This window comes from Cryptomeria japonica, unplaced genomic scaffold (assembly GCF_030272615.1).
Source record: "Cryptomeria japonica unplaced genomic scaffold, Sugi_1.0 HiC_scaffold_1958, whole genome shotgun sequence".
NCBI lineage: Eukaryota > Viridiplantae > Streptophyta > Pinopsida > Cupressales > Cupressaceae > Cryptomeria > Cryptomeria japonica.
In genome coordinates, this window is record NW_026730221.1 from 1 (window position 1) to 19857 (window position 19857).

The following is a 19857-nucleotide window of genomic DNA, read 5'->3' on the forward strand; positions in this document are numbered from 1 at the left end:
AAACCTTCGAAAAGGATCTCTCACTAACCATGCTGACATGAACATGAATATTATACTTTTAATACAAGACTTTTGGAAAGACTTTGACTCCTCTTCCACCACAGGTTCAACTAGTGGTTCCGTGTAGGACTAAGTTTACTACGATTGGCATGATAGGACAAGATCATTGAGTACGCATCCATAATAAATGGATGAGGATGAAGCAAGGCTTAGAAAGTTAGCAGATGATTTGATACAATTTGTACGCATCAACAATAGTTTCAATCGAGTTACATTGTACGCATCAACAATAGTTTCTTCGCCACTCGTTCAGCTGATGGTTACATTGTAGGGCTAAGTTTCTTTGTTAATAGATTGATTTGACAAGATTGATTAGTATTGGCAGGGATAGGACAAGATCATTGACGGAGCCGGCTATCCAGTCGAAGAATTGGCACCCCGTACCCTCAAACATAGATAAGAATGCATGACTTTGAAGGCAATATAAAATTAGGGTTTGACGTCGACATAAATAAAATAATTTAAATATTAAAATAACTCTATTCATATTATATTAATATTAATACTTTATTATTATTAAAACATAATTAAAATATATTATATTATAAATTATCATTATATCAACATTAATAATTGTAATTACTATAATAATAATGTATAAATATAATGAAATTGAATCATCATTCAAAAGTGTTGAACAAATGCATCCACCACGTGTTCAAGCATGTATCAACATATTATATGCCATGCCTTCATATGTACTCTTTAGAAGAATACTCAATATAACGACAACTAAGCTAAATATCACCAACGACCAACCTCAAAACATAAACATGTGCCATATTTTATGGAATCAAGCTCACACAAATACACCCAAGTGGTAAGGTCAAAGTATTTGCCTCAAAATCATGTCTACACAAAACCATTAACCCCTCATTTACTTTTTAATACTAAGTTTCCCAATTATTAAATATTGTTTCACATGTGCATTTCACACATAAAATATATAGCCAATATCACATATAACTTTACAAGTGGACTCAAATAAATATTTAATGTTTCTAAACACATCTCCTAATAATGCATCCCAAATAAATTTTATATTTAATTAATGAAAAGAATTTATGTGACACAAGGTAAATACAACACATATCCCTAACAAAAAGTGACATAAATCTCTTCATCTTTTAGATTCAATCTTTACAATAAGATTATAGAAGAACAATTAAGTAAGTTACTTTATGTAAACAACAAATACCTTGAACAATTGATCTATCTTGTAAGCCGAGATGTACATGTAAAGACCTTTGGATAATCATTTTTTGTTTTTTGAAATTTAATTATTTTTAGAAGAGATGAAAAATCTAGAAGATTATTTGAGTTACAAGTGTGCTAAAGCACCCGGAAACACATCTAAAGGAATGTCGATAAGGATTATTTTTAGTCTCAAGGCAAATTTTAAACTTAAATTTTATCAAAAGGGGATTATTAATGAATGCATATCAAATAAAGAATATGCTTTTGCCATTTACATAATTTTTGATGAAAGAAAATTGGATAAACCGCCTTAATATTGAGATTAATTTTTTTAGGAACGTGAACCTTTTCTCTTAGTGACATATAATAATTGATTATCTATTTTGGAGCTTCAATCGGTCTACTTTCCCTTTCTCACACATACAACAATTCTTATTCTTCTTTTTTTATGTTCTTTGGAGGAGCTAAATCCATATGAAACTTCAAAAATATACTTGTCTATCCTATGTGTGTAATTGTGCTTATTCTTGCATTCCTCTTCCCCTTCACTTTTCATTTCCGTTTTCCTTTTCACTAGCTTATTTTTTCCCACCGTACTATTTATCTTAGAGAAAGAAATGCCCACTTTCTTTTCTAACTCTAAATAATGGATTTAGATTTAACCCTCATTTATATTCTATGGTTTAGCTATCAATAAGAGCCCCATTTCACGAGTAGCTCTTGATCTATAACATCCTTATAAGAAGCTATAATACCATCTTTCTAAATTCATTAGTTTTCACTTGAACATATTGGCATCACCCTTCTCCATAGTATTACAATTGAATGGATCTCTCTCCTTCATGGCAAATTGGATAAAATTTTCTTGAACAAACCTTAAATTATCATGCATACATATTGGTGGTAAATTCTAAATTCACAAGATAGAGGCATAACTTTCATGCTATTATAAATCGTGTTTGGGTAAATTTAGCCATCGAAGAGGGATCTTTTGATTAAGATTCATCTTGTGTAAACCAAAGTAGACTTCTTTTTTGGTAATCTATTGATCTAGCAAATTCTTATCCCAACCTTTCCGTTAAGAAGCCTATATTAATCTTGACTTCAACTCTATAAAACACATTATTCCAATTAAAAGATGAACCTCCTTGATCTTATTTGGCCTTATTTATGTCTTCTTCTATCTTTTAACTTCTTACATAAAATCTAAAATAATAAAGAAAATTTGTAACAAATCATCTTTCAACTTTCTAAGCCTTGCTTCATCCTCATCCATTTCTTATGGATGTGTAGTCAATGATCTTGTCCTATTCTATCCTCTTATTATGCCAATCGTAGTCAATCTTGTCGTGAGCATAACCAACAAGTAAACTTGTTTCCAATCAGTCTATTAACAAAGAAACTTAGCCCCACATGGACCCCTCAGTTGAACGAGTCGGGGAACAAAAATTTGTTTGATGTGTACACGTTAACTCTATCGAAACAAATTGCGTACAAGACCTCCAAAAGTCTTGTGTTAGTAGTCAACAAGGGAGTCGAATTGATGAGTCATGTTCACTATGTAGGTCCATAATTTCTAGAAGGCCATATGAGGTGAAGGGTGTCTCTCAACCGCACAATGCTGTCCACCGTGTTATTTCTGTCTCCCACTATAGTCAACATTCGGGGGATTTGAATAAGGATTTGTGGAGAGAATCGTTTGATCCACAACCACATTAAATAGTAGCATATGTATCAACCATTTCAAGTAGTACTCATTTTTTTTCAAGTATTTCTTCTGAAAAGACTTATTATACTTCTTTGATTCAGCATGATAAATAAAATTCTTAACCAAATATATTGCAATCTAATTATCATTGTCAATGCATACAATTCTTTTTGTTTCAAGCCAAATAACAAATCACAACCTCTATAGCCACACTACTTCCTTCCATGCACGAACAACTACAATCTACCTAGCATATGTTTCATATAATACAACCATTAACTATCTTTATTCTCATCAAAATTACCACTATAAAAATATTGAATACATATCTACTAATTGATCTTCAACCTAATTAGAATTCATAATTTTCTATAAGTTTTATTTTCATCATTCTTTCTTAACTATATCATCACAACCTGAGATATTGATGGTATATAACTGAGAAAATCTTGTATGCATAGAAACACAAGATTTAGCACCTTCAACACCTATTCTTCACTATACCCTTCCATCTCCTCTTCAGTTTTCACAACTAAAATATAGTATTCTCGCTAAATAATTGTTTCCTTATTCTTGTTGAAGATTATTAAACTCTTCTTCTTTCTTTTAACATTCTTATATAAAATCAAAATTCCTAAACAAGACTAAAATTATATGTTTTCTAACCTATACAACTTTTTATCTAAGAGAAATTTGTATCACTTTCATCGTTTAACTTTTTAAGACATGCTTAATCGTCATTTATTCATTTCTTATGCATGTGTAGTCAATGATCTTGACATATTACTACCATTTATGCCAATTTTTTGGTTCAAAAGAAAACAAATTGCCAATCCCACTCAATCTTGTTGTGAGCATAGCCAACAAATAAACTTGTTTCCAATCTGAGTTGGCATAGTGGTGAAGAAATTGTATTCTTGAAAGAGCGGTCGCAAGTTCAAGGATAAGGTATGTACATCTCATTTGAAGCACAATTAGATGCCTCCCAAAGAATACATCATAATCCAATATTTCTATAAACCTTATATAAATTACTGACATCATAGATGATTTTCTTTCCTAATCAATCTCTTAAAAAAAGAGACTTACACACAGACGGAACCAAACCTTCAATTGAAAGTCTGGTGGAATAAGAGTACAATATTCACGTTCATGACAGCATGGTTTGTGAGAGGTCTTTTTCGAAAGTTTGATGTCGGTGTAGACAGGCACCGAGTAGTGCATTCATGAGTCATGGTCAGTATGAAGGCCGATAAGGATTAGATTTTTTGTGCCGACAATTTCTAATATGGCCGTATGAGGTGAACGTTGTCTCTCAACCGTACGATGCTGTCCATCGTATTATTGCAGTCTCCCACTATACTGACCGTTAGGAGGATTTCAATAAGGGTTTGCGGAGGCAATTGGTTGATCCCCAAGCTCAATATTCTTAGTGATATGGCCTTTTTATTATCAATAATTTCATTGTGGAATCAGAAATCTTAGACAATATGTATCTTTGTTTATCATTATAATATTATAACCGTATTTTATTTTTTTCAATGTTATGAGATAATTATGAATTATTTTTAACAAGGTTAGAAAGTGATACAATGATAATAAAAAATTTGATTTAAAAAAAAATAATAAAAAATTTGATTTAAAAAAAATATAGATAATTATGAGTGAAATTTATGGTTTGTTAATTGTTGTAGAGTATTTGGAACTCTTATTTTAATGTAGTCTAGGTCTACTAATTTATTTATTTATTTGATAAAAGTGGATGAAACCACTGAAATTATATTAAAATTATTGTTTTTTACATGTGTCTGGTTCAAAGAGGATTGAAGGGAAAGAACCAGTAAGAAAACCCTTCAGTATTGCTCAAGAAAACATAGGCCTATCTACCCATTACAAATGCCCATAGGCTCCCCAAAAACCCTCCTAGCTACATAGCCATCCGCATTAGATATAAAGGAAGCTGTCTCAACCAACATATAGAAGAGAACATATCAAAATAGAACTAATGCCTTCAACCCAGAACCATCTTGTCTAATCAACACATGTTTCCAGTCCTCTAAATAGAATAAATCTCACAACTAGAAAAGAACCTATGATAAGTGATCCTGCCAGCACAAAAATGGTGAGCAAACATATGACAATCCAGATAAGAAGAAAACATGGATGTTGAAGACCCTGAGGAAGCAAAATAAGACCGAGCCATAAGGTAAGCCAAAGTAACAACCAAAGAAATAGCAGCAGGATGAGAAACCATATGAAACACCAAGCTATCTACAGTTTCCAGTTCCTCAAAAACATCCACCAACCACCAATTTTAACAAGTACTCTCCAAAGAGAACAAAGCATTTTGTGTTAGTACTAATTTATTTTTTATGTCATGAAGAGTAAAATAAAAATAAAAATGATAACTACAAATCATCTATAAGACAACATATTATAGTGGATGGCTCTCTAAGAAAATTAATGGAAATTCAAATTGTCAATAGACCTATTTCCTTGAGATGTATAATATCTATGAAACTTCAGTAGTAAGATAATATATTGAGATAAAATGATTTTTTTTAGGATGTTATAATTTGTTGTTGAAAGAAATTTTTTATTAATACTTATTTCTTTTTATTAATGAAATTATTTTATTTGTAACATGTAGAAGGAAAAATATTTTCTTTGAGCATTAAAATCTCGCATTTTTTTATATAGAATGAACAAGCTTAGTGAATTTACAATATAAAGGTGTTATGGAAATTATGTTCTTGAATTCTAAATATTAATAATTGATAGTTTTTAATTGTTGATGAGCATATTTTCTTATTGTTAAGTTGTACTTACAACTATGATTGAATAGTTTAAAATTTCAATTTTAATATTTCAGACTAGAGAAATTTTCTTTTGTTGTAGAAAAAGAAGAGACTCAATGAAGTGGTATAATAGAATTGATACATATAAGATCTCAAGAAATGGTAACATAAATATAATGTAAAGACTATATGTAAAATTTTCGCCTTAAAAAATCATTTTGGATAAAAATCATAACACAACAAAAATTTATTTATTGTATAAAATTCAATAATTCTCTAATACAATTGTGAATCTCATATTTCACTCTTAATCATCTATAAATATTTCTAAATGCATCAAATGTAATTTTACACTTAGCATGAATCATGCAAAAGATAAACATGAGAAAGATAAGAAAATATCCAAAGTAACATAAAGAAAAATGGAAAAATTTTACAACTTACAAAATATGTAAAATATATGTAAAATATGATGAGATTTTCCAATGATTATAAAACATGCTAAGTATAGAAAATTTACTAACATTTTCCCAATTGCTAAATACATTATATAGGGACCCTTAATTATAAGTTTAGAGTGCCTATGCACATTAATATTCTATAGGCCAATAAAATTTCTTGAAATACTCATAACTTTGTTAATGAATCAACAATATTCTTTAGTGTATCAAACTTTTTCAATAATACTCATTTTCCTTCAAGTATTTCTCTTGAAAAGGTATATTGCACTCTAATATGCTTTGATTGAGCATGATAAATAGCATTCTTGACCAGATATATTAGAACGCAGGAATCCCTTTGAATGGAACGCAGACAGAAGGCAAGTCCATAGATAGTCGTATGAGACGGCCCTCGTCTCGTCTGCGCAGCAAAATAACCATTTATTCGCGGAGTCGCGCTGCAAAGATCACTTATCAAACTGCGCCAGAACGTATACTGAATCTGCCGGTTTATGTGTGGCATCAGTATATTTATCATAAAAATTGTAATTCTCGTAACGCAGATAACAGCCGTCGTAGTATGCTTTGCAGGACATATAGGGACAGTTGCGTGCTTGCTTCTCTGCAAAGTTTATGCAGTCGACGCAATCGGCAGGGGATTTATCCTTTCTGCACTGCGCCAGAACGTATACTGAATCTGCCAGATCTGTTGGTGTCTCCTTGTCTGTTGTAGCAAATCCAGATGGAGCAACTTCTTCCACCACAGTTTCCAGCGCGGCGTTCAAAATTTGCTTGAAGACGGTTGCGTTACCGCTGGGGCCATAGTTGCATTGGTAGGATAAAAGCTTGGCCTCAGGATCTGCTCTAATGGGAGCCATTGCTATGCATAATAAAATAATAAACCTTAAAATTTTATCCGCAGGCTGGGCAGTTGCATCGACCACTCTGCAATTCCCCATTGATATTCGAGGCAAACTTGAAATACCAGTGCCGAAGACGTATTTTGCTGCTTTGTTAAGACCACCAAATCTTATAAACCATGATAATAAAAAATATGGTTAGAAATAGACCTAGTGTTAGTCCTAACCCTGATTACCGTTACAGTTATGTTTAGAATAGAATTAGTATTATTGTTATATTTAGAATTAGAGTTATGATTAAGGATACAATCAAAATTATGTTAAGGAAAGGAAATCGTGCGGAGAGTTCTAAGGGTTTTTTGCATGGTTGTTTCTGTGTATTGTGTGTTTCTTTGTGGTTTTTCTGATGTCATATCATATTTATTGTGAGATGTTTTAGCCTTTTCATGGCTTCAGCGAGCCTCAACCTAGCTAGTGTTGGAGTTTTGGCATCTGGCAATCATGACACCGCCAATCAAACGGCCTAGGAAATTTGTTCCCAAAGTTTTTCACGAGGTACACTTTTTGGTACCCCAGATTTTGTCTTGCTTGTTCAAGGCTTGTCAATGGCTTGAAATTTTTACTTTAATAGGTTGTTTTGTGGGGAATGTTCCATTTAAAAGCATGCTTCCTAAATGGATTGCCAATGCCTAGGCCCCTCATGGGGTCAAGGTTGACGGCATCCAGAATCTCACCAAAGGATTTTTTTGTTTCGTTTGGACGATTCCACCCATGTGCATGATATTATACATCATTGGGCTTGGTTTGTTCAATCCTCTTTGCTTGTTTTTCAGTCATGGTCATGAGACTTTTTTGTCTTTGATGACAAGAAGCCGAAAGTCCTAGTCTGGATATAATTTTTTGGTCTCCCTTTTCCTTGTTAGCCCTTTATGTAGACGATTGCCCAATCCATTGGCAAGGTGGTGGTTTGCATGGACCCCGATTGTTTTTCCATACCCATCCTCAAAAAGGGTATGCGTTGAAGTGGATTTGTTTTAGGACATCAAAAAGACTAGAGATATTTAGATAGGAGGTTTGTGTTACTCTCAACAAGTAATTTATCTGAACTTGCCCAATACTTGTTTTTGGTGCCAATCTTCAGAACATAAGATTAAGGACTATCCTTTGGTTCCCTCAAGAGATAGAACTCCTCCCAAGGAAGTTGCTCCTCCTTGTTTTGAAGCTCCCAAAACTAAGGATGGTTGGACTACCATTGTTCGCAAAGGAAAGGGCTTTTCAACCACTTCTCAAAATCCTTCAAACTCTATTGTTTCTCAAATGCAACCCCAAGTTTCTTCGTAGCGCAGCCACAACCATAGCCGTCACCATTGCAACAACCAATTTTAAACCATGTTTTACAGGGGAAGAAGCCTACAGGCTTCGGTGGTGCCCACTCTTCTTGGGGATGCACCCCCTGCCCGCTTCTCTTGTTTTGGTTCAAACATCCTCTCTACGTGATTCTCATAGCCCTTTTGCGTGTGTTGAGGATAGCAACAAACCTCCTAAAAAGTGGCGAGTAGTTCCACACTCAGGTTTCTAGTCAAAAGATTTTTTGCAAAACAGTTTCTCCTTTGTTGAGGACAAGGATAACATACATGATTTTCAATCATGAATTTCATGTCTTGGAATGTTCAAGGTCTTTCTGACCTTTCTTGGAAGTATTTCATGTGGGATACTTGACTGGATATCTGGGTATTGATTTTTTTAATTTTTAAGAGATTAAAATTGTTGCTTTCATGTTTACTACTACATGCCATGTTATTTGGTCAAATGGCCATGTTTTTGCTTTAGATCACGAAGGTAGTTGAGGAGGTGTTGTCACCCTTCTCTTGCCATGTTGGCAATCCTCTATTGTGAATTGTGGAGTGGACCCACTCAGAGATTGGTTTGGGTCCTCATATTAGTTGACAATCATTCCTTTAGGATCATTAATGTTTATGCTCCCAATGATGGTGTGGAAAGATCTCATCTTTAGCGATGGATTTTAGATTTGTTGCCACATACTACTTGGGTTTTGTGTGGCAACTTTAATATCGCTGAGGTGGTTTCTGATAACGAAGGTGTTTTGCCTTTTTGATGGACAACTAGGGAGAGAGAAGCCTGGTTTTACATGCATAATAAATTGGGTCTTTTCAATCCAAATACCAACTGCCACAATCCAAATGGTGTTTGGCACAATCGGAGTAATTTTTGGGTAGGTATTGATAGAATTCAAATAAGGCTTGATTGTGCTATGATCATAGCTCAATCTTTTTTCTCCTTTAGAGATAACCAAGAGCTTCTGGTTTTACCTCTCTTCTAGGTAACATTGTTAGACCACTTCCCCATAAATCTCTCCATTAATTGGTAAGTGGATCATGTTCGACCTCTCAAATATCATTTTTTTTCTGAATACTTCTTTGCTAAATCATTCTACCATGGTCTCCTACATTCAACGGGTTTGGACCTTGGAAAGTTGTCCCGCTTAGCTGTTCAACTAGATTACATGGTGGAATGATGCTATCCAATGCACAACTCGCTTTTTTCACATCTATGGAAGACAACTAGTGGTGTATACCCGACAATTCTATGATGCTTATACTCTATACTTGCGTCATGGGTGATCCCATAATACTAGATTACACTTTTTGGCCAAACTTGACACTAAAATCAACTTTTTGCATCAGATCTTTACTTTCTAAAACCTATAGTAGCTAAAGCATTAAGAATTTGAACATGAAGTAAACTACTAATTTGTGAGATTTTTCATATAGATTCTAAATATATTTTATAAAAAATAATTAGAAACTAATTATCCATATTGTTATGTAACTTTTAGTAACTCAATATTTACAGTAATCAACATTTTTTGGAAGTGACATTTATTTGGTAATGCATAACATTTTTTATAGCAAGAAGGAAATTCTAATTTTTAAAATATAGAATTGTCACACCAATATCTAGTGAAAGGATACTTTTCATAATTTTTTGTTACATATTCTTTTTTTAGTTATTTTATGAAGACAAAGTAATTGTAATTTGGACAAAGGTGTATTCCATAATGTATTATTTTTTTTGTATGCATTTAAATTAATTTCTTATTTTTGTGTTGAAATGAGGATATTAATACCTAGGGGAAAGATATTTTTTACAATTTTTTTCTCTATTTTTCCATTTTTCTACATGTGTGAAACACAATCCTTAATTTTTGATGAAAAACCTACATTCATAAGAAATAAAAAATAAATATATTAATGAAATTATATACATTAAAAAAATATAGTATTTGGAAAGATTATAATAAGGACTAAATACTTAAGAAAATAAAACTTCTAAATGAATTCGTTTAACCCCCAAAAGCTAATGTAAAAGTGGATTTTTATTAGTATTTTGATAGGTGTGAAGGAAATTCCATTGTAGGTATGATTTTGAAGTAGAGAGGTTCTATCCAATAAATTTTGATCTAAGAGTCTTTGATCTAACACTCCTCAATTAATTACTTCAAAGGGGACCTATTAAAGCTTAAACCATTATCTTTTCTAAAAAATGTATGATTTCAACAAAAACCAGGATGTACCAAAAAGTGTAACCTAGTATTGTGGGATCACCCTCATGCCACAAAATCTCTCAATACCAACCCCTTATGTCCTACCTTGCAGGTTCAAGTTGCTTAGCTCAAGCACCAAAAACAAATTGTTGACAGTTATGCCACCCGTGTTGCCAAGATCAAGGCTAGGCTTCACTAGCTTAAAGTGATAGATCATGCACCCAAAGAATTTTTTTTGGCTCTCAAAGCTCATCTGGTGCAGGAGCACCCAAAGACACAAATGAAGCCTAAAGAGTCTAATATCACCCATGAGGTTAAAATTTAATGACCTTGTCACATTGACATCATATGTAGTAGTTTGATAGGTTTGTGAGTCAATAAGACTCAATTGATGTAAGACATTGTCATGGTTGCATTTTATAAGCGGCCATGGACAAATGACCATGTGAGCTAGTAGGAGTCTAGGCATGAGTCAGGAAATAAATATTGGTCTTAGAAACATCAGACCAATCCTTGGAATAGGCCGTATACACCTTGGAGTCGCCAAATTTGAAAGTTGCATGTTGACAACTTTTGTTGTCATTGCAAAATGTTGTAAAAAGGGGTAACTAATCCTCCAACACTTCCAAAGTTTAAAAAGTGGTTGGAAACCATTAGGGAGGATATATTAGGCCCACTTGTATTTATTCTAAGGTTTTTGTTGAAGTGGTTGTTGTTGGTGATATTTTGGAGTTTTGGAGTAATACAACATACTTGGAGTTTCCTGAAATTATGCGTGTTTGATGTTCATTTCTTACCTGTACGGATTGGAGGATTCATGAAACCAATTGGATGAGTTAGGGAAGTCTCTTAAATTTCATTTGAATTAAATTTGAGGTCTTGTAACAATTGATTTTTAAAGATCCACCAAAACCTATCCAGACTAGTCACAAACCTTGCCAGCACCCAGGGTTTCACTGAAAAAATGCCCTTAATCTGACATTTTCACCAGAGGACCAAACAAATTGTGGGAAAATGTTAGAGGGTCTATTGTACCATAATATTTTGGTTTTGGTTTGCAGGGAGGCTCCAAGCCCGAGGAGATTGAATTGACCCTAGGCAGGCATCTTTATGTGACTGCCTGAACTATAGAAGTGAAAATCACTTGCAATAGGAAAAGGAGATGGGATCAAGTCCTTAAAGCTTGGATTTGGTGGTTTTAAATCTTACCCTACCTTTAATAAGTGTTGGTTTAGTTAGGGGACTAATACAAGGGGTACTTGCTTTGTAAATTAGGCCTAATTGGCTTAATTAGGTCTGTAAGGACAGTAAGGGTACATGACTTTAAAATTGGGGTTAAAGTATAATCCTTTGGTGAATTGTGTAACTTGATAAAGGGTATATGAATCTTCCCTTAGTTTTTCTTTTCCTTTGGAATTTTATTAAGTTGTGTGGGGAAAACCCAACCAATAGGGCTACTCGACAAATAGGTCAGTTGTGAGACAAGTACCCCCCAAGCACATTTGATGGTCATATCTAATGGATGTTTTGAGTTGGTTAGACTACAAATAGACAAAATAAAATAGGTTTCCATCCCAATGGTACCTAATTATTGTCTACCATTCACACAAGGGTTGAGTGTTTCCATCCCACTGGTATTGAAAGATAGTGTTAGATACAAATCCTTTATGGATCTAGTCACACAAATTGTTGTGTGAGTTGAGAACATGTTAGGTATGTTTTTTGACACCTTGAACAAAAAAAAACAACTTGGTTTGGACATAGTAGTTGTGGGTGAGAGAATTTATCACCTAGTTTGTTCCTTGGCTCTGCATCATCATCACTCCTCACCTAGTATTAAGCACATTAAGGATGGTCAAATGGTGGTTTTTGAGATATTGAATATCCTTCAAGTCTTTTTTAGACATTATGAGAAATTACAATCTACTCAGGGAAATTCTCCTTAACATGATAGGGTCTTGAGAAAATGTATCTTTGTTGTTCCCTCTTGGTTATGGGTATGTGCAGGATCATGGTGGGAGAAACTAGGCCCTTAAGTGGTGATAAAAATTTAGAAAAATAGAGTTAGAAAAGTTGACACAAAAATTTGAATAAGTTATCAACATTATTTAAAAAACATTTAAGAGTAGAATCTAGAGAAAATTGAATGTAGTTTCTAGGCTACTAGTTGTTTTATTGAAAAAACAAACAAATCTAATTGCCAAAATTTTTAAAATTCAATGTAGTAGTACTAAAATTTCAGAAAACTTGAATAAGAAGGAGGTTTCTATTTAACAACCCTAACCACAATCAAAAAATGGTATTTTCTTATATATTTTAGATATAAGCAGAAAACTCATGTCCAAATCTGACACATATTTTTATTTTTATTTTTTTAATTAAATATTAATTGTGAATTTGGTACAACTTTTTTTAAATATAAAAAATTTGTATGTCTGACAATCATACTTGGTCAAAACTTTATGAAATTTAAAATTTTTTAAATCCTATAGTATGTGATGTATAGAATGTGATGCATATTTTGGATTAAAAAAAAATGTGATATCATTTGAAAGTTATAAATGTTTTTCAATCAGCCTGCCAAACACGTCTTTCATCGTAATTCAAATAGAAAATGGATAATAATTATTATTAAAATCAAAATAAGGTTTAATAAATATTTGTGGGGAAATTGAGAATCTCCTTAAAAAACCCTTTTCATTTCATCAATTTTGGATTTAAAAAAGTCATCAGCCACATGGTAAAAGTTTAGAAAAGCAAGGAAAACTCCTAAATACATTTTTTTATGTTGGCTTTCTAGGTTTGACATTTCCTAGCCAATTCCCAAAGCAATCCAAAAGGTAAATCCCAAGACTACATACTTTTGTCAGATGTAATAAATATCGGATATATCCGCAAGTAATGGATATCCTAATTCTATTAGTTTAATTTTATAAATATAATATATAATATATTATATTACAATTATGTATAATATTTAAAATATTATTTTATATATAAATATTTATATATATTACTAATACATATAATATAATATAATTAATGATATTAATAAATATATATATATCCCGATATCACATTTTATATTAAATAAATTATGTTTCCATAGATCCCTTGTGTAATTATCCCATTTGGAATCTATTTCCCTCTAACTATAGGTCTATCTCTCTCACTATCCCTAACACCATGTACATTTATTTATACCCAAATATCTCCTCCTATCTATCATACTTCTATATATTGAGCTCTCTCTCTCTCTCTCTCTCTCACCCTCCCTTGCCAACAACCTCTCCTTTTCCACTTCTCTCACTCTCTCGCCCCTCTCCATATATGCTTCTCTCCCTTTCTTCTCTCTCTCCTTTCTTCGCTCTCCTCCCTTGCCCACACCCTCTCCCTTTCCCCTTCTCTCCCTATCCCTTTATTGATACTTCATCTCTACCCTCTCCCCCTCATTCTAATTACTTTGTCTCTCTCTATATCCCTTTCCCCTTCTCTCCCCCATCTCTTTCTCTCCATTTCCCACCTATCTATCCCTTTGTTAATACTTCCATCTCTCTCTCTCTCTCTCTCTCTCTATGTATATGTATATGTATATATATGTATATATATATATATATATATATATATATATATATATATCCCTTTCCCCTCTCCCTTTCCTCTTCTCTCCTTATCTATCACTCGCCCTCTATCCCTTGCCAACTCTCTCTCTCTAGATCCCTTTCCCCTTCTCTCCTATCTCTCCCTTTCCCCTTCTCTCCCTATCTCTCCCTTTCTCCTTCTCTCCCTATCTATTTTTCCCCTATCCCTTTCCAACCCCCTCTCCCTCTCCCCCTTCTCTTTCTCTCTCTCTAGATCTATTTCCCCTTCTCTTTCCTATCTATCCTTCTCCCTTTCTCTTTCTCTCCTTATCTATATCACTCTCCCTCTACCCCTTCCTAATCCCCCCCTCTCCCTCTCTCTATCCCTTTCCCCTTCTCTCCCTTTCTCGTTATTGGACTCCTCTCTCCCCCTCCCTTGCCCAATCTCTCTCTCTCTATCTCTATCTCATTCAAACAATTTGTGAAACACATCCAACTTTGCAAATCTGACAAAAGGATTTTGAATATCTAAACCCATTTTACTATGTAGCTCTTAAGATTTGTAATACTTGTTGCAAATACCATGTAGAATTTTCAGTGTACATGAACTATTATGCGATATTCTTCTTCTTTGTATAAAAATAAAATGTTGCACGAGTGTGGTACAATGCAACTTCCAAAATCATCGAGGGACTTGCTAAATCTATTTTTATGTCCCTAGAGATGATGGGTGTTTTCTCTATAGAAATGATTGTTTAAATGTGAAGTGCTCATAATGTGGTGGCTTTTCAAAGTTTTTTTTTATGTTTTCATGAGGGAAACAAAAATGAATTTGCAAAAAATATTGTGAGAAAAAAAGATATGAGATGGTCAAATATACTTTGATGAATGAAGATGAAGATTCTAGAGGTAAGTTGGTTTACAAAAAAATGCAGTATTGCTGATTTATTTCAGATTTTAAGGAAAAATATTTTTTACAAGTATGCAAGGAATAAGCCATAGGCCTTAGTGGTTGGATTAGCAATTCAAGATGTGTAAGAAACACTTTCCCAATTGACACTAAATTAGTGGTTGTTTTTGCAGAAAACTACACATTGCAACCACAAAATGAAGTACAAGATCAATATTATAGTTCCATTCAAATTGCTATTTTTATCCACATAACATATATGCATGCCCCTAATAGTACTAGAGAGGATAGGTAGATAATCAGGGAGTATTATTTTTATATTTAGTGATGATAGATCTCACTCCTCTGAGTATGTGCAACATTTGTTTGAGAATATTTTGGAGTTCTTGTAGGATAAAGATATTATAGTGGGTTGACATCTCATTGGTCAGATTAACTGCATGGTTCAATTTAATAATTCTCATGCATTTTACTGGTTGAGTAGAATGCATGCAGAGAGGGGTGTACCTTATATTTGGAGTTTTTTTGAAGATGGGTATGAGAAAGGGGAGCATGATGGAGCAGGTGCATGTTTGAAGAGATTTATAGTTAAGGATCAATTGAATATATCAGGTGCTAAATTTTATGATGCATGTTCTATTTTTGATTGGTGTAGATCAACAATACCACTAAGAGGGACACGTGATTCAATAGTGTGCAGTTTTTTTTGGTTAGTTGAGGAGGGTATAGTAGGACATAGATTGGATTTTTAGACAATCAAAGATTCTCAAAAAAGATGCATTCATTTTGAAGCTCAGATGCTAGTACATGGACCATTTAGACATAAGAGTTGGCTTGTTTTTGTAAGAGTTGTATTTAGTGTGAGTGGGATCAATGCGAGTCAAGTGAGTGGGTGGATAGATGGATCCCACAATATCTAACTCCTTTATTTAAAATAATATTTATGCCAAACATTGTCATGGAAAGTTCAGTTGTGTATGATCATCTTTTAGATCTTCTACAACAAGGACATGTTTTTGCAGTTGTTGGACCACAGAGGAATGAAGAGAGATCAGATTACTAGTTGGCATGATGTGTACAAGGAAAGAAAAAGCTAACACAGTCAATGACAGATGATGATGGGTTCACCACAAGGAATTGAAGAGAGATCAAAATACTAGTTGACATGATGTGTATAAGGAAATCAAAATATAACACAGTCAATGACAAATGATGATGGGTTCATGTATGTTGGTTTAAAGATTTTGTTCCCTTCAAAATATGGCAATATGACTCCTAGCCTTGGATTAGGGAACAAACTATTAACAATTGTTGGATAAAGTTGCATTTGTTTTGCAACTTTCCTCTAAATTTTAGAGGTACAACTCCCTCTTATGATATGAATTTAGGGTTTTCTTCGGGGTATGATTTTAACCAAAAAGAAGGAAAAGAAAAAGTAATTAAGCACAAAGATAATGAAATAATGTTTTCAATCAACTATCAATTATCCATTGTCATTCAATACTCATGAAAAGATGAATATCATACAATAATGTGTTGGCAATTGGCACTCATCTGTTAAGGGTTAATGGCATATTGGGGATGTCATTGATGGGAACTCATCTCCAGGTGTTGATATTCCTTATAAGGTTTCATTAATTTATCATTTTTCTTTGATTGGGTTAACTGATATTCACTACACTTAACCCGTATTCAATTTTCTTTACAAGCCGGTTAAGTCCATCATCCCGATAATGCATATTTGGAACCCGATTATGGGATAGGACCCGAGTAAGTTATCTTGTGGCCCTGATAATTTATGTTAAGGAATTTTTGGTAATGTATGTAGGTCGACATGGTCATCGGGATTAAGTATGAAATACTTTGTGAGTCGGCAGCCGATAGGATTATATTCTTCATTGAACCCGACATGGTGAAAACCTAGAAGGGTATTTAAGGAGATCCTTTTAGGAATGGATTATATAAGTTTTGGAATGTGATTTTGGCTGTGAATCTTTCACAGATCGATGATATGCTTTTTGGTCAATGAAAGGAAACTTTTGTGTGCATTTTCACATGCACAGCCTAAACCGGTACTAGAACTAGACAAGACAGAGCATCAGCAAAACTGGTACACAACCAGGGTTAACAGAGCTTAAACTCAAACTTATCCAGCATGATTAGATGAATATTATAAATTCATTTTTGTTTGTAATCATCTTGTAATACTGTGTAAGTTAGTGGGACTTATATTTGAGCAATGATCTCTAGGCAGTTGGCTTCATTGCATGTGCAATCCCCTCAATGTAATACGTGTATACCTTGATCAAGTATATAAACATTGTGGTTATCAGCTCCACCATGGTTTTTCCCTTTGCAAGTTTTTCCACGTATAAATATTGGTGTTATGGTGTTGCTTCTTTATGTGTTATTTAGTTTATGCACTTTAACTTTACTTACTATTAACTAGTTCAAAAGTAATAAGTTCAAAACTACTATTACCAGTAGAACACTGATTCACCCCCCCCTCTATTAGTGTTCTTGGATTCCAACACAATGAATATTAGAGGGAAACAAGTCTTAAATTACTCATCATACATAAATTTGAACATAATGCATTCACATAAGATAAATACAAAACTCATGTACTGTGGCACAAAGTCCAATTATACAGATAAACTATTCAAAAGTTTCCATAGATAGAATTAAACAAAAAATTCCAAATCATATCCACATTCTATTTGTCTTTCTGAAAACAACACACGGTCTGTCCTTCCAAAATTTTGCTCCCCTTTTTATAATCTATAATTTTTTATCCATTTATATCTAAAACCCCTCTTACCATTTTCAAGAAACGGTTCCTTCTAGAGTAATGGTTTTGAAAATGGTCATTTTAAACATAATTTTAGATAAAACAAAAATTATGAGAGGGCCATTAACACTAAATTCCACATTATAAATGGCTACCAACTTCATAATTCTTCATCAGGCACTGGGTTTCGACTAATGATTTGGTTGTTGATCATCTTTGTCTTTGTCTCTTCTTCAATAAGCACCCAAAGAACTATTGAAAGCTCATCCTCATCTTCTATGAGATCTCGAGCGAGATTGGTGAAGTCAAAGAGAATGTTATCTTGCATATTCTCAACATCTGGCTATATCATAGGGCCCTTTCCTTTAAGCACCATCTTCTTTATTGTGTGAAAACTTAGATACCATGGTTTCTTTCTATGACTATTTCCTCTTAAAGACTCTTTTCATGATTTTTAGCTTGCCTGGAAATCTTTTCTAATAAAATAATAACCTTGAACTATATTTTGAAAAACTAGTTCAGTAATTCCATGCAAGAGAATGCAACCCTTGGATAATATTTCCCTACTCACTTTCTGACCATTTTAGGTCAGGATCTACAATCTGCAACTATTTATTATGGTGTAGAACTATTTTGGTAAGGAAAACTCATGATGGCATGTATTACTTGATCAGTTCCTAAAGGTGGCACATTAAATTTTTCCTTAATCTTTATGTATCAAGAATCACAACCCATGTCGCCACCTTTATGTATCCTTAACCTTTTAATATACCATTAATGATGGTATTTGTAAATCTTCTTTTGATTCATTTCTCAAAAAATGTGCATTGCATAGCTATGGGCTAGCTTTGAAACTAACATAAAGGAAATTGAAAGTTTTTGATACTTCGACATTGACATTTAAGAGAGTATTAGGTATTGGGAAGAAAAATAGAAGTGAAAGCTGCAAGGTCTACAAGTTGCCTCCCGATAAACATCAACTCTTCCTCTGGGATCATGCCATCAAGTGGAAATGGAACTTGATAACTCTAAAACATGGTTTTGATATGCCAGGGTTTTCTTGATAGGACATGAGTGATAGAAAGAAAAGGAAAACCCGCCTATTAATATGGACAAGCAATTTTGAAAAATGGGGGGGGGGGGTGCTAACAACTGACTCTGACTAGGGACAATGAATGGAAGGACGCAACAAGGAACCTAGAGATTCAAACAAGACCAGTACTTTATACATTGGGACGTAGAGTAAAAAAAAATAGGAGGAAAGGGTGTTGCTTCTGCAGACGATTAAAGGGGTTATTGGGCACAAAGAAAAAAGGGGTAAGGAAAAAAGGAAACAAAACTAACCACACACCAAAATCACTTAAAAATGTACATGGTCATAAGCCCCTACCTCAAGGGTTCTCAAGTTTCTCAAATGAATCCATGAAAAGACTGGGAAAGTAGGCACCTGTGGGGAATAATAGATTGTGGCCATATGATGTGACTAGAGATAGCTGCCACCTTGCAACCACTATAATATAAGATCTTCAACTAATGAAATCCAAAAATTTCTCAAGCATATATCCATGCCCAAATAGCCATTCTTCATCAAAAACTTCTAAATCATAATCCACTTTATTCATGACTTTATGTTTCACATCAATATGGAAGTTGGGCTCTACGTTGCTAGATCCAAAATTACTATCAATCAAAATAGCCATTTGACAATATGCAACCATCAATTCATCCATCTTACCATCAACACTTACATCCTTGTCGACTTGTAAATTCTCTTTTGTTGAAAGAAAAATTCCATTTTCACAAGAAATATGGTCTCCCATTTCATCCTTACTTCTTTGTTCATTAATTTCCACACTTTCAAACTTACTAAAATTGAACTCATTTTGTTCAATATCTATTTCAAAAGGATGAGAGATTTCAAAGAGAGGATTATAACTAACCTTTGAA

The 19857-nt window shown here is 33.5% G+C and overlaps 1 protein-coding gene across 1 annotated transcript; it reads right to left on the reverse strand.

Moving 5' to 3' along the window:
* Positions 1-6670: 6670 nt before the first annotated feature.
* LOC131873535 (cysteine-rich repeat secretory protein 55-like) lies at positions 6671-7162 on the reverse strand. The gene has a single exon (XM_059216367.1). The coding sequence runs from the start codon at positions 7160-7162 to the stop codon at positions 6671-6673; it is 492 nt and encodes a 163-aa protein (XP_059072350.1).
* Positions 7163-19857: the final 12695 nt, after the last annotated feature.